This window comes from Malaya genurostris, chromosome 3, assembly GCF_030247185.1.
Source record: "Malaya genurostris strain Urasoe2022 chromosome 3, Malgen_1.1, whole genome shotgun sequence".
NCBI lineage: Eukaryota > Metazoa > Arthropoda > Insecta > Diptera > Culicidae > Malaya > Malaya genurostris.
In genome coordinates this window covers 99135692-99152498 of record NC_080572.1, presented here as the reverse complement: position 1 = coordinate 99152498, position 16807 = coordinate 99135692, and the positions used below count along the sequence as shown (strand labels likewise).

General features: G+C 37.0%; 1 protein-coding gene across 2 annotated transcripts in view; it reads right to left on the bottom strand.

The window, feature by feature from the left end:
• Positions 1-16321, bottom strand: part of LOC131434938 (putative transcription factor SOX-15) — a 159677-nt gene extending 143356 nt beyond the window's left edge. For both annotated transcript variants that reach the window (XM_058602239.1, XM_058602240.1), the window contains exon 1: positions 15446-16321. In XM_058602239.1, the coding sequence (XP_058458222.1) occupies positions 15446-15489 (44 nt within the window). In that variant the 5' untranslated portion in view covers positions 15490-16321. The remainder of the gene's footprint in view (positions 1-15445) is intronic.
• Between the last annotated feature and the right edge of the window lie 486 nt (positions 16322-16807).

The window sequence follows — 16807 nt, the reverse complement described above, 5'->3', positions numbered from 1 at the left end:
GAAAACAACGAAAACGTCCGCAAATTTATTATATCTAATCGTAAAATTAAATTGCGTGAGATAGCTGAGGCCATAAATATATCAGAAGGCAGTATGCTTACAATTATGCATGAACATTTGATCGTGAGGAAGCTCTTTTCAAGGTGGGTGCCACGTTTACTCACAGTCGACCAAAAACAACAACGTATTGATGTTCATGAACAGTTTTTGGCCAAGTTTACAAGTAATCAATCGAAATTTTGGCATCAATATATTACAATGGATGTAACATGGATCCATCACTGCAGAATCAAAACGATTATCATCAGAGTGAATAGCAGCCGGTGAACCACATCCGAAGTGTCCAAAGGCACAACCGCCAGCTGGGTAAGTTACCACCGGTTCTCACCGGTAAGAAATTAATCTCAAATGAATGTGAAGCCTTTTTTAAGGCAAAAGGCAAATGTTCCTACAAGCACGGCATCAAGAAGTTAGATAGGTATTAGACGGATTGTATTACTCGTGAAGGAGATTACATTGATGCATAGAATGGATTTTTTAGCTAGCCACACAATTTATTCAGTGTTAAGTTCTTGAGAAATCGTAGTGAAGTGATCATTTTCAGCTTGATACCTGGACATTTGTAAAAGTCAACGTTATCTGTGAACATTTGGCTAAAAACGAAACGAATACCATTCAGTAACCACCGAATCCACCTGATTTGGCTCCCTGCGACTTTTATCTATTCGGTCGACTCAAGAAACCGCTCCGTGGAACTCGTTTCAGCACCCTAGATACGATGGCTCTGATGGCCATACCGAAAATTGAATATAAGCCAGTTCCTTCGACACCAGGTAACGAATTTATCCAGAAGCTTTTAAAGACGGACGCAGTCATCAATAGAGCGTATTTCAAAGTATAGTTTCAAATCGTCGGCGAAAATTAATTTGCAGCCTCCACTGACCAACAAAATAGCGTCATTAATGGATTGTAGGCCTGTTGAAGAGAAATTTTAAATAGGGTAACAGAGGTATTTTGGCCACTTCATATATTTTGGCCCACCTAACAAACTTTATCGATTTTATCAGATTTTATCCATGTTAAGTAACCCATTTTGCATCAATTTGATGCCTATCATATTAAATTACCTATTGCGGAAGGATTTTTCAAAGATATCACAACATTTGGTGGATATTTGTACAAAGTGGGCCAAAATAAAATCAATCCTAAAGTGGGCCAAAATACCTCTGTTACCCTATAACTAGCTCCAACCGGCTTTTCCCTGCTTCATAATTAGAAAAACCTCTCGATTCTCATCGAATGAATCGTATGACAAACACGTTGCTCTGAAAATTTTCTAAGGACACGTTTTTCTGCTTGACACCTAGTCATGAGCGCCGGATAGTAGTTATTTGTTACATGATAGATCCAATCTGCTAAGCAAAAAATGGAACTAAAAATGAACAGGTTGAGAATCATAGTAATTTTTTTCCAGAAACAAATATTTCATCGGAGATGTTAATCAATAATTATTCAATCAGTATCCACATTGAAGCAACTCAGCACATCGACCTGTTTGCTTCGCGAATAAAACAAAAAGTCCACGTGAACCTAATTTTTTTCGAGCATTGCATGTAATCATCGAAACCCCGAAATTAAGACCTTAAACCGTAACATATAATTTAATCAATCACCTTTGGGATGGAGCCCATCCCATCCCAGTGGAAGATGACACGAGCTGGAAATGTTCTTGCAAATACCCGCATGACCCAACTGATACTTAGTTTTGTCAAAAAAAAAAATTAAAAATTTATGTTGATTTGTTCCACGGAATTTAATATTTTACAGAATCCAATTGATTCTTACTGTTAGGTTTCATGTGTATATCTGAACAATGTCATTTTTTTCAGAAATACTTGCTGTGTGCAAAGCCACTACTAAAATTGTTGGCGAAAAGAGAAAAAAATTACTGGGAGATAAAATTCTTTTCTCGTATGGACCAGGAAACCATTAGACCGACGACATTGGCGTATTGTCTCTAATCATGTCACACCGGTCTCGCTGGAAGAGGCGCGAATCTCCCAGGGGCCAATTTGGACGGCGACGAAATGCCGACACATGCGTCATCGCGGGTCATGAAATATGATGATCAATCTTCTTCTCGGCACACGAAGCCGCCGTCGAGCGATGCGCGCCGCAGCCCAGCAGGAAAAAACAAACAAACATTGGCCGATTGGCGTGGGGATAATTTGTATAATTTCAGCATAAAACGAAACGAGACATGATCGCCATCGTTGCCGGGTGTGATCCACGGATCTTTCTGCAATCTTCCTCGGAGGTTTCTCCGTTGCCTCGGTGGTGATTTGTACGCAAAGCCGATCATCATACGCGCTTTCTGATTATAGGTGTTATTCGCAGTTAGAATTCGTGCCTTTGCGATGTTCTAGATGATGCACTTTTCGGCGCAAATTCGACTGAGACAAGAGCTCAGGTTTACTGGAAAGTTTTTCTAATTACTCGCCGTGGGACTACACAGCAGTTTAGGCCACGCGAGACTCATGATGGGATCGTCCGACGAGGGCAAAAGTGTGAGCAAATTTACACCCACGCGCGCGTGCTCGGGGTCGCCTTTTTACCCATCGTACATCCCGGGCGTGATTCTCCGATGCCGTGTCCCCACCAGAGATGACGATCATCGGTTCGTCTTGTGAGGGGTGATGTTGAACAACATGCAGTACAAGCTAAAATCGATCGACCGGCCGACGGCATACTTGGTAACAACTTGTTGGAAAAAAGCGCTGTTTTGGACAAGTATAAATCAGTTCCGAGCGTAGGCTCGAGGTCTGAGCCTGAGTTCAGCAGAGCCACCAAATTATTCATATTCGAATTCTGATTTCAATAATTTAATCATTAATACGTCAATATGCTGTTAACACACAACCTGACAGCGACAGCGAGACCTCAAGATGACGAGCAAATTGCTTAGAAGTTCTAGATGTACAGACAGTCATAGTAACGCTTCATACTTTCATCCCATCGTAGAAGAAATTTTGTCTTTGCGATTGACTGTGTGTGATTGAGGAATCTAAATGTGTTTCGATACGGATCTGGGAACGGCTGTTTCTCGGTTCGGGCGGGTACCAGGAGTTTAATCACCTTAATTCTACAGTCGACCGGTGAGAACGAGAAGATTAATGAATGATTTTCTGGTTTGGTGGAATTAGCTGGAGTAGGTGGTGTATGAACGGTTTTGGGTGTGGAAAAAAGTGCTTAGTTTGGTTCGTCGCTTTGTTGTGTATGCAACGAAGTTAATTTCCGGTGTATAACTACACATATATCTTAGGTGTTTTAAAATTTGTTTCAGTTAGGAATATTCCCATAATTTTGGAAAAGATTCAAACATCAATATAATTCTGTGACATTTTATAACACAGTAGATTGAAAGTGGTTATAGCACGACGTTCACTTTCTCACTTTTACTATTTAAACTGTTTCGGTGAGCCAAGACACGCATGCATCCCCCCATTTCAGTCGCATTAGTTCCACCTCGACTGCTGTCACAGTTGAAGTAATCTAATCACATCCCATCGTGCGACATACCGTGGCTGCCCGGGTATTCGAGGCCCAACCCAAAGTCCCCTTACGAAATCGGTGCCCAACAAACGACTAGTTTTCATCCCTTCACCTTCGTCATCATCGTGCCTAGGCAAATTAGTGTGCTCAAGGACGCGCTTCGTCTGGCACGATAAGAGCACGGGGAGACATTACCGGTCCAACCATGGGTTCGGAATTCATCAATGTCACTGCATTCGAGCGGTGCGGTTCTCTCGTCACCCAGCCGTCATCCCAGAACTGCCGGATGGTGATATTGTGATTTACTTTGCTAGTAATTTACCAGTTGTTGGCTGGTTTCAAAACTGAAAGTGTCTCGGTCAATTTAGCACCCAGGTGGAGTTGTGTTTTCAGTTTTCTTTCCAGCGACAACTTTGGCAGAGCACACGTGACATGACGATTCCGGTTAGACAATCGGTTCACGGCGGCGGCGATTGAGCAATCCAAACGCACGTTTTTGATAGGCGCAAATTACATTTTTTGATGTGTTAGGTTCTGATGGGAATGATGATAAAAGCTATGTAGAAAAAAAACCTGCGCTGCTTCAAGTTTTTATAAATAATGCGTTACGCTAAGTAATTTTGTTAACAGCAGTTGGTTTTGCGATGTTTCCGTTTCATCGATGAATGTGTTCGTTTTATACAACCTTTATTTTCGAGCTAGCATTCGATAAATTGATGTAAATCAATGCAATATTTCCTAGCATTAGTCCATACTACGAGAAAATTATGTGATTTTGCGTCTCGATAGATTCACTAATTGTATTGATAAAGCATGTAAATATGAATCATGTCTATAAATTTACAACTAATTTAGCTGAATTTTACATCCAAGCAGAATCCAAATTTAATTTCATAAGTTAATATGATGGAAATATGGTATGCTTGGGTATGCTTTCGTGTTACTATAAATTTGATCGGTAGTAGCTTTGGAATGGTCCTACACACTTAAAAAACTCCCTGTGATTTTACATCTTATTAGATGCACATAAATGGAGCGTCGTAGTTCACGCAAATTCACGTGGAAGAACATTTAATTTTATGTCTAAAACTCCATGACATGAAATTCGTTAAAATAAAAAAAGAATACTGATAGCAACTGCCGCGACTTGAACCGAGAATCATTGGATCGCATGTACGTCTGTTAATCGACTGAGCCACAGAATTCATACAGTCGCACCTGCTAGCAGAACACAAGTTGCAGTCGAAACCAGTAAAATTCAAGCTCATCTAACATTAAGTCATTACAAATAAAATTTTCCGTCACTTGACATATTAGGTCATTATAAATTACATCGTATGAGATATTAAGTCACCTGTAAAATTCAATTTTTTTGGAGTGTATAAATCTGACAATTTTAAGGTATAACACAATACTTGTCCCGCATTATAACTGACGTTTTCCGTGCATTTTCAGTTTTGACAGCCACGAAATTTATTTCGGAGCTAACGGAAAATCGCAAATACACCGTTTCTAAACAACACAAAAAATACGAAGTTTTTTTGCCTTTCACATATAGAAAGGTTATGAAATCACTTAAAAAATCGACTAGTAAATATTGGCACAGAAAGCCAAGTGTTCTATACCATTCGATTCAGCTCGTCGAGCTGAGCAATGTCTGTGTGTGTATGTATCAAATAACTTAACACATTTTTCTCAGAAATGGCTGCACCGACTTTCGCAAACTTAAACTCAAATGAGAGGTATTATTGAATTTCATCCCATAGGTTGCTATTGAAGGTCATCCGGATCCGACACTATGGGATAAGCAAAGTCTTGGTATTACATTCCCTTTGTGGAATTTGACCCTCTGTTTCAACAGGCCTTTGCAGTCGAGTCGTATTAGGGCATAAGTGTAAGAACTTTTGCATTGTTAGTGCTATGATCCTACTGAAACTAAGAATCCTTCCAGATCAGAGCTCGAACATGCGATAACTGGCTTGTTAGACTAGTGCCCTATGCATTGAACTGCCATCTCGGGAGCTAAGGAACTATATGATAAAGCGTGCTCTAAATGGTAAACCGTGGTTTAGAGCGAAGATGCAAATAAGGGACGGTTCCCCTCCTCTGAAAATCTATGTGTTATCATGACTTGCTTCACTGATATCTGAAATGAATTTTATGGTTTTCTTGCGAAATAAATAAACACGATTGACAAAAAAATATTTAGTAGAATTTTAAACAAATATTTCGAGAACGCTTCGAAATAGTGTTACTAACAAACATAATCGGTCAGTTGTGTTAACCGTTCGTGAATATCGCCAACAACATCGTGACAGTACTGAGCACACCAACGCGACAATGTGTTGTTTAGTATTTTGTCTTTCTCATATAGAAAGGCTATACAATCACCGTGAAAACCGAATTTTGAAACAAGGCCTGGAGGGTCGAATGTCATATACCGACTCAGCTCGACGAACTGAGCAAATGCCTGTATGTGTGTATGTAAGCGTGTGTGTGACAAAAAAATTTCACTCACTTTTCTCGGAGATGGCTGAATCGATTTTCACCATCTTAGATTCTACTGAAAAGTCTTAAGATGTCATAGGAATATTCCAATTTTCATTCAGATCAAACCTCTAGTTTCGGAGAAAGGATATTTAGGGTAAAAATGTCAAGTTCAAGAATATTTTTTTCATAATCTACCTCTTTATATAGGCTTATGAATTTCTCTAGTCCCATAAATGATTTGCTGAATTTTATCCAAGCCCGACTACCGGTACATTTTTTTCCAAAATTCAAATCGCCATAAAGAATCTTTAAAAAATTGTAGGTTTTATTTTGGGGTATGAATGAACCGAATGTCACTATTCCGATATCCAGCTTTGGATGCTGGAAGTACCGACAATAGTAATCAATTTTTCACATATGATTGAATAGATTTTCACTAACTTAAACTCAAATGTAGTATATCAATGTAGTATTTCGGTGCCATGAATTTTCAGTTAGTACAGATACGGCAATGATTTACAATAAGATTCTCCAATGTCTTTATCGGATAAACGATAGGAAGAAAATTGGTTTTCTTCGAAAAATGGTACAAATGAACAATTTTATGGGCAAAAGAAATTTGCATGCTCGAGTCTCTGAGGGGTATTTTTAGCAAATTTGTTGTTTTTTCGAATCTGTTTTGCAATAGCTAAAGCTAAACTGAATTTCCAGCTGCGTTGACTGAATTTCGCCACTAAATTTAAAAAAAAACTATGACACTACATAGGCTTAGAACACAACCCCCTGGTAGACAAACATAGAGTTTTATGATACCCCTCCTCCCTCTCCACAGTGATTGTTTACACGGTTTTCGAATGGCCACAAAGGTAAAATACATCTAAATTTGGTTGAAAACTGTTTCAATCTGCGTAAAGTTTTATGCGGATCCGATTTCCGGTTCCAAAGTAAAGCAATCAAATGTACAGTGTGATGAAAATGAATACACTCGATTTTCTTATTAGCCACACAACCAATAAACGTAGCTATGGAAGAAAACTCTTATAATTCAATGGCCTGCTATTAAATTTCGTCCAGATTCAAAATCCGGTTTCGAAATAACGGTAATGTGCGCCTGAATTTCTCGTTCTCAGAGACCGCTGGATCAATTTCCATAAACTAAAAGTTAAATGAATGGTTTGTAAAATTCTGCAAAATGAGCATAAAAAGAGCACTTGATTTTCTCGAAAACTACTGGACCGATTATCGCAAGCTAAGCTTCATATAAGAGTTCTCATAGTCGATTCTGACTTCCAATTACGGAGTAACGAAGTAAAATTTGCTAAAAAGTTTATAAAAAGTGCATTCGAAGTTTGTTTCAAGGCAAGACATCGATATTATTTTTCGCATTTTGACCTTCTTATTATCATCTCGTTCGTAATTGATATTTTCATCTTGCTCAAAACATTTCCAGCACGAAAGTAGCATTTTCAATATTTAGTGCACCAAGTTCTTACTCCAATTAAACGTTTAACGTTGTCGGTTTAACAGTCATAACTCATTATCGTTTATTAGAAAATTTTTGATTCTTTTTTTTGATAGACATTTAGGAAACCAAATTGTATTTTTGTTGGACATTTTAATACCATTATTATTATTACTCAACGCTTCAACCATAATTTCAAAGAACCGTGCTGTCCATGCTCAGAAATCAGTCTTATTTCGATTTTTTTTTCCATTTTGAAGTTAATTTGATGGATGAAGCCTATTCTTTAGGGGCAGTTCAGAAATCTAGATGCCGTGTGGAATCCGGCGGAAAAAAAATGAACCAAGAATAGATCCACTGGGTTCCTGCTTCCATGTCGTAAAAGGCGACAATTGCAGGAGTTTCTTTTTCCTTTCAGTTATCAGATATTTTCAATGTTTCACTTCTGATTACTCTATTTTACTAAATTATCTCTTTATTCAACTTATCCATTTCCGTCTAGCTTCGGAGAAAAGTTTTATTAGGAATGATTTCTTCTTCCATGTTATTGATTGTCTTTCAGGATTATAAAATGAATGATAAAAACAACCATTGCGCAAATCCGTTTATATTACAAAGTTAATAACAGAGATAACATATATCGGTATATTGAATACATAGTAAAAAACAATTGATGTTAATATTTCAAACAGTAAATAAATATTTTTCTCGGTAGCCGGCTGCCCAGATCAACCAATATAACCAATTAATAATTTTAATAAATAATTAAAATAATAAAGAATTAAGACGCGTGTGAAATCTGTTGACCTTTGTTTAGTGATTTAAAATGATTTTATAATAACTGTTTAGAATATGTCAATGCAATGAATCAACTTTTTCGTCTAAATCGTATTCGCTCGTTTATTTTGTGATACAGTAGTTTCATTTATAAAAAAATAAGGAAGTTTTTATTCTTTACGCGATAGTATTGCAAATTTTTCTTCAGTTTCCTCGAATAAGTGCTGTGAATCAAGACTTCCCGGGACTTCAATATAGGATATTGTTGAAACGTTCACTCGGGAAGTCAGTGAGTTTAGTGGTGCTGAGTCGGGCGCGAATAATACCAATACTGAATTTTTTACTAACAAATATCCTCCTCCCGTGACACTTGTGAAGTGCGCAGTAGTATATACGGCCTCTAGTAACAACAAGTGTTGGACTAACATCCCTTCCCATTCCTTAGACGATCTACGTTCGGGCCTGGCCGGCGCCGGTACTGATCAATGATTTCTGGGATTACCAGATGATGTACATTGAAGGATGATTTACCAGTCCCAGGTCGGATCATCTAAAAACTCCCTGTACAATTTCAGCTAATTCCGATCAGTAACGAAGTAGCAACCAGGGGTGGCCGCTCAGGCTCAAGCTCAGTTCAGAAATCTTAGGCAACCTACAATCTTCGCAAGTGAAACTGCTTTTGTGTTTTTCAACAATGGCTGTTCTCCAGAGATTGTAATTAGAGCCTTAATATACTTTATTAAATTGCAATAACATTGGGACTTGTTCAATAAACTGTGAAAATATCAACTTTTGTCTGTCCCATATGCAAAATACCCGCATATCAGTCCAATTTAGTGCAAATTTCATAAGTTTAATGTATTGAAATACTAAAATATTAGTAGTCTATTTCCAATATTTCATGCAAGAACACCAAAACTTAGCGTCCTGTAGTGAAAAATTATAAAAATAGAAATATAATTTGAATCTTTTTCTATTCAACACGCTCATTTTCCATATGAGACTTTTAAGCAAGTAGAAGTCTTTTTGTGCGGTTTGTATACCAATAAATGCGGTTTTTAAGCAAGTTTTTAAAGTCAAGTATCTTAGAAATGCATGTATCGTCGAGATTTGAAGTTTTTCTTTCAAAAATTTCGACTCTATATTAGTGCAAAATAATATTTACCTTATGCACTTTGTGAACTCAACTGATTTGCATTTCTTCTTCTGTCATATGAAGAACGCTGCATGCTCATTATATAGAAAGAGTTGTTAAACTATTGTCTATAGTTTACATTTGTTTGGCGAAAAACGTTGTAGGGGTAAAACGTACCACCTAGGGAAATGTTTCTATATCTTAACAAAAGAGAATAACACGCGAGCGTTACATGCATGACTACATTACGTCACCATTATTTCTCATAATTACGAACAAATACCCGCTGAAGCCATTGTGTAATACATGAAATATCTTATTTTTCAAAACCCGTAAAAATTGTCCGTGGAAATATATACGAGGCATGAATGACGCCCGATTGAGGAAAACATGAAAAATATAAATTTTGAATTACGCGAAGTTATGATTATCTGAACATAGAGGCAGGATGATCTTAAACAACGGGTGAACATCCATCAAAACAACGGAGCAAAACTCATGACAACAATAGGGCAAAAGTCACCTTCATAACGCTTCTTCTTTTTATTTTCTCATTTTTTACCAAATGTTTACTATTTTTCATCAAATTTATGACCCATACATAATTTTTGTCAGTGAATTCTTAAACATTTTGCCCCTAAAACATGTGAAGAGAACTTTGGCGATTTTACCATATTGTTGCAAATACATCGTGTGTAAGGGAAAGTGTTCGGTTGCCGGCACCCCACCGTAACTTTTGACAGAAAACAGATAGCGTCATTCCGACAAATGTCATGTGTGTGTGTGTGTGTGTGTGTGTGTGTGTGTGATAGCACAACTCAGGCAAGATAAGATTGATAACTTATGTGCTTATAAATTCAATCGTTGCGTAATATCATAATTTCTTGAATCTTGTAATATTTTTCATTCTCACTCACTTTTATTTCATGATATAAATATACTTGCAAATGAAAACCTAATTTTCAACTGCATACTTCAAATCGAGTAGTAATAGTATTTAATATCGATTTAATGTATTATAATGTGGTACCAACCATGCTATTCAGGATTCAAAAATTTTTTTTGGGAAATATATGGTGAACTAAAACAATAGGTTTAAAGCCAGGGAACTGTAAAATAAAATCAGTAAAACATTGTGACTAAGGAGTGTATCTATAAGTAGTTAGCAACATTCAAACAGTTATTACTCTACAATGGCTTAATTTTTTGCAGCGTGTTTTGCGGTGACATGTTTGTTTACATGCCAATAACAGCTGCGCAATCGATTGGTTTCGGTACGGTTTATCGTTTCAATGAGTCGAATTGATCCGGAAACGCGAAAGAAAATTCTGCACACTTGGTGCTCAGAAAGTGGTGCCACGTACAACGAAATTGCAAAACGGGTGAAAGTGCACCACACCAGTGTCAAAAATATTATCGACAAGTTCGGTAAGACCCTTTCCATGAAGGATTTGTTTGGGAAGAAGGTGTTGGTCTGGCAAGCAATTTGTACCTGCGGTTTGCGGTCGTCGATTTTCTTCACGAAGGGCACAATTAACGCCAAAATGTAATGTACGATGAAAAATGTTTGAAGAAGAGAATGCTGCCACTGTACAGAAAGCATAAGGCTCCTCCTCTCTCTGGCCGGATTTGGTTTCAGCCCACTACGCCAACTCCGTTCTACAGTGGTTGTCAAAAAATAATGTACAATTCGTGAAAAAGGATATCAACCCACCGAATCTTCGGCCAATTGAAAGATATTGGGCGATTGTCAAGCGGCACTTTCGGAAGGAAGGTACAGTGTCTCAAAACATGCAGGAGCTCAAAAAAACTGGACAGCTGCCACCAGGAAAGTCACAAAAGTAACTGTGCAGAATTTAATGAAGAATGTCAAGTCCAAAGTGCGAGTGTTTCATAGAAACCAGAATGCATAAAAATGTAATTTTTCTACAATATATCGAAAACTGATGTCAAAATATGTTTTTTTTTGCTTTTTTATTCAATAATCAATGTTGCTAACTACTTTTCGATACACTCCTTATGAAATTTGAACCGATGTCCATTGACTCGGCTCGCCGAAGTCGTATAATATATGTATGAGTGTGTATGTATTATTATATATTATTCTTGTTTAACAAATCTCCACTAGATTTTCTCGTAAATGGCTTTTTTCGCAAAACTAGATTTCAGTGAACTGTTCTAAGGTTCCATCGATACTATCTGAATACTACTTTCGTTTCCGGGATTACGAACTGGCGAGTGACGAAATTTCAATTTCAAAAGCGTATCCTTATACATGACGATGTAAGCTCGAAAGAAATCATTTGAACTTGTCCTAAGATTCTTCCGCTTATCAAATCTTGTTAGATGATGGGCAAAAATATTCATTCCGAATATACCGGACCATTGTTCCATATTCCGGATGTACCGGAAACAATGATCAAAACTTCAAAATGGAACCGATTTCCACAGATTGTCCACTTATTTGAACTCAAAACTGGGGAACATAACAGTTTTACATTTACTTAAACCTTAAACCTAGAATAGACTTTTCTCAATACGAATTGCAACTTAAGAATTCATATCTTGGTTGCTTGTTAATGTTACAAGTAAAACATTCTTGTCGAAAACGTTAAAATAGTTGTATTACCTTGCTGGAAGAATCAATTATTAGGGAACACCTTTTTAGTACCCTAAAGACCTGTTTTAATCCACGTAGCGGTCTAATGAGGTGAGTTCCACTATTTCATATACTTCCGGAATCCGCTATAGTCGAAGTCGATTCGTATGGCCATCAATCTAAATAGTTTCTACAAATTAGATTCGAGTCAAATTTAAAAGTTTTACGATTTTTGCATCGTGATCCAAACGAAGGTTTGAAATTCGAAATATGTAACATCGTGTAATTCTGGAACCGGAAGTCGGATTTTAGCAAAATTCAGAAATTTTGTATGGGACCATGATAGAATCTAAATTAAAAAAAAATCGGTTTAGCCGTATCCAATATATAGGGTAACGGTACTCCAAATAATTTTAGCTCTAGTAGTAATCTCATATACGAAAATCATTAGTTAGATGAGAGATGCTGTCTCTGTTCGATTGATTGTCTTTCAAAGTAAGATTCAAATAGGTGTATTCGCTTCAATTTTTTGCGTCGCTATAACAACAGTATTGATCATGTTTTGAACTTTTATTTCTGCGGTATTGCATCTTGAGGACAAATCAAAGATAATGTGTCCGATTTTATCACAATTTGTTGATTAAAAGTCTAATAATCAGCAAAATATTATGGCGACTCTACTAATGAGATGACTATTTCCGGAACCAAAATCTGAGAACCGGTATAGTTAAAGTAAGTTCTAATTGCCAGCAACTAACATGATTCATAAATTGAATAATTTTTCAGCTCAAGTCAGAAAAATGTGTCAGCTTTTCACCCTATGATTCTAGAACTTAAATAAAACCTTGATAAAATTTGTATTTATAGTACTGTCAAACTATTCATTTCAATCTATATTTGTGGAAATTGGCCCAGCTGTCTCCGAAGAATCGATCTAAGTTTCATTTTAAAGTTTTTGACCACTAATTCCGGTATCGGAATCGGAAACGGAGATCCACTAAAATTAAATCGAGAATATTTGGTCATTGGGCAGCTTCCTACGAAGTGGACAAATTTTTAAACCAATTATAAGGAAATTGTTTCTCTTCACATGTTTTTTTTCTGAAAAAAAAATACACATGAAACATAAATTTTTACTCAAGTCGGCTTATAATCTCGGAACCGAAAGTTGGATCAATTCAAAAGAGTTTCATGGGGTCTTAAGACCAATAATTTGAATCTAAGTTTGAAAATAGACTCAGTCATTTCCGAGAAAAAATAGTGCTCATATTATCATTTTTGGCACTTAATTCCGGAGGCGAAAGTCGTATTTAACTAACATTTAGCAATTTTGTATGGGATCGTTCATTTGAATTTAAGTTTGTGAAAATCGGTTCAGTCATTTCCTAGAAAAGTGAATGCACAAAATTTTTACATACATATACTGACAGTTTGTGTGCTTGCTTTTTATAAAAATCGTGATACGAACGCTGCACAATTAGTAAAAGAAAGACATATTTATTTTTATATTTAGGCTTTTTACAGATGTAATGTTGTAACTTATTCATTCTTCATAAAACAATCGTATGAAGTCGAAACTCGTTCTACAAACTTAGAAAAAACTGTGTAAATTTACGTTTTTATTCATGCACATAAAATGAGCGTCCTAATTTACTTAAATCTTTAATATCACAGTCAATTTAGCTGAAGTTTACATAGATACAGACACAAACATTATTTATACATGTTAATAGACGTGACATCACCGAAGAAATTACAGCATGCTTGAATTTACGTCATGTGTAAATTTATTTTACTAGAGTGTACTACAGCTACAGTCCCCTTAATTTGTAGGTAATGCTAGCTGATAACCAAACGAATCGACTTCGGTTATATTAATCCTCAGTTTCCGGTTCCAGAAGTACATATAGCTATTGTCTTTGAATGATCTGTTTATATAGATCTTCTAACGAGAGCCAGCAGTTCAATATAAACTGCTAAGCAAACATAAAGTAAGTGCTATTTGTAAAACACCTTCGCTGTTGCACTTCACCTTTGCTTAGAGGTTTAAACAAAACTGTTGAGTCATGTTAGCAGTTCAACACAAACTGCTAATGCACTGATGAATCGAAGACGAAACATAAAACAAATCTACAAATCGATTTTTACGAACTTAGAATGAAATGAAAGGTCTTATGGTTGGTGTTGTATTTCATCCAGGTTCGATCTCCGGTTCTAGAATTACAAATCTTCCAAATTGGACTCGAAACTGCTACAAATTGTACATCCTGTAAACTTTTGCCCAAACAAACTATTTCAAAAATTTTCACTGTAATACATATGTGTATGAAAGTAAAATTACCAACGGCATCATCATACCATTAGTTTAAATTTGATTGATTTCATAAGGAAGGTTGAGCAGACCTTGTTATTTTGTGAGAAGAATGAGTAACAAGTAACAAATAGGCTAGTATAAAACTTCTTCCAAGAACTCGTTGAGTAATGCTTAGTTTACATAATCTAATAGTTCCAATATATTAGAAAGCATACTTTTTTCATATGTTTCATTTTTTTAATAATTGAATTTCACTATACTAAACAGTTTAGTTTTATTTCTTTAACCAAATTGAAAAAAATGATTTAGGGATTTTCATATTAACTGTTTCAATTCCAAGGAGTGTGAAATTAGATGTTCTGGTCTGGTCTACTTTAAGTATTTCTTCTGTCAACTTTATTTATGAATTCGAAAAATTCCTGGTAACTAACTTAACGCAGAAAAGTTAAGACTATGTTGAAAAATGGATTAGTGTATCAACAACTCACAGTTATTAGTTCAACAGCAATCCTAAATAAAAAATGAATTTAAGATCTTTTTTTAATATAACATTCTTAAAACAAAAACAAACAAACAAACACAAATGCAATCGGTACACCTGACTAGGTCACTTTCAAAAACTCCGAAAAAAAATAACGGGGTATTCAAGCAGCAACTACGGCTGCGGTCCTCCTACCCGCACATCCTCACTGCACGGTTGGGCTGTTCCTTCCGTCATTGAATTACTTCTTCCCGCCATCGGTAATTTACATATTAAAACCCGGGTACTGAATTTAATAATCATAAATTAAAAGCAAGCCACAACAAGAGACGGAATCCAAGAACACTTTCTTTCCCACACCTTCGCCCCCTCGTTTTCGTCGCAGGGTCATCACCATCCGAGGCACGACCAACTCCAAACACTGACATTTGTCCGTTAGAACATCCGCTTTTCGGAAAAATGATTCCGCCTGAATAGCATTCGAGTATTTGTATTACGAATGAATATCAGTGTCCCTCGACCCTGATTTATTGAGCATCCGTCGGATGATCGTTTGCTCAACATCACGATTTTTCAAGATACCACCACCTCAGTCCTAGGTAACTGGTGTATAATAATTAATATATGACACTCACTTGTAGTGATTGTAGCCGTTGTCACGTTCTCCGTCCGATTCCATTTTGTTGTTTTTTTATGCAGGATCTGGAATTAGTCCAATTACACTTTTTTATCAACTCGTGCCACGACAAACACTTGAACACTTGTTCTGGATCAGCACGGAACGATATCTTCTTAAGTTTTCAGTAGACACAACCACTTCGGAATCAGACTTATAGAATCTCCTCACAATCACTAGATGTTTTTCTGGTACCACTGGTCTCTTCTAAACTCAAAATTCAAGAAAAAAATCGATCTTGCCTTCGACCGTCGTTCTTGTCTTATTGTCGCACTAAATCAACTGCAGTTTCCCACTAAACACGCAAATCATTTGATCACCTGCCAATCTTCAAACCACGCTTACAGGTGGTAAATTAGTCTTCATTCAACAGGTCTTCGGTCTTCACATCTCCTCCGGTCGATCAGTTTAACACCACTGCCTTATTTCCACCTATTGATTTTCATCGCCAGTAATTATCCAATTAATTTCCTTCGATTGTTCAATACATCATCCAAAGCACTGCCACGCTACCCTCCCACAAATCACCGATCATACAAACGGGGATCCTTGCAGGATCGCGAATGCAACAAACCAGAAACGGCGGCTTCATTTAATTCTCACGAGCGATTTCAACTTGGTGGATACGGTTTCGAACAAACGTGCGATACGTGCGCGCGTCGTTTTACGAGTGAGAGACCTCGATCCGGTAAACCGCTTCTGAAGTGTGAGTCCTCTCAGCAGCAGAAATAGCAACATCGTTACACCGGTTTGCGCAGCGCTGAGCTACATTGAGGGCCAGAGCAGGACAACTGATACGTGTACGATGAAAGAGTGCAAGCGTGTATTACCTTAACCAGGTGTGTCAGGTGAGTAGAAAAGGATGACTAGTGCAGTGTTGCTTCCGTGAAAGACGGAAAATCTCGTCTAGAACTTGGTGGAAATGGAATGACAGTTGTACGAGAAGTTGCGCTAGCTGCTTACCTTGTCTGTAGGGGAGTTGTTTCGGTTGTTGTTTTGCTATTCATCAGTTCTGTCCAGCAGGGCAACTTTTCATCATTCATCTCCTCAAATTTATCTGGTTCTAGAAGAGTTGAACTGAGATTGCTTTTCGTTTCGTATATATTTACTGTTAGGTATACCTACGTGTGTCTATATACGTCGCGCTGAAATGTACTTCAACGGAATTAATTAAGAAGAATACACTCAGCTGGATGGCACTGGTTCGCTACGGAACTCGATGGTGTGTCAAGATTTCATTCAAGAATTGGATTAGCGCTCTGATATTTCGGCTCGTAACGGAATTCAAAAGCAACTTTATTTTTATAAAGGGAATATTACC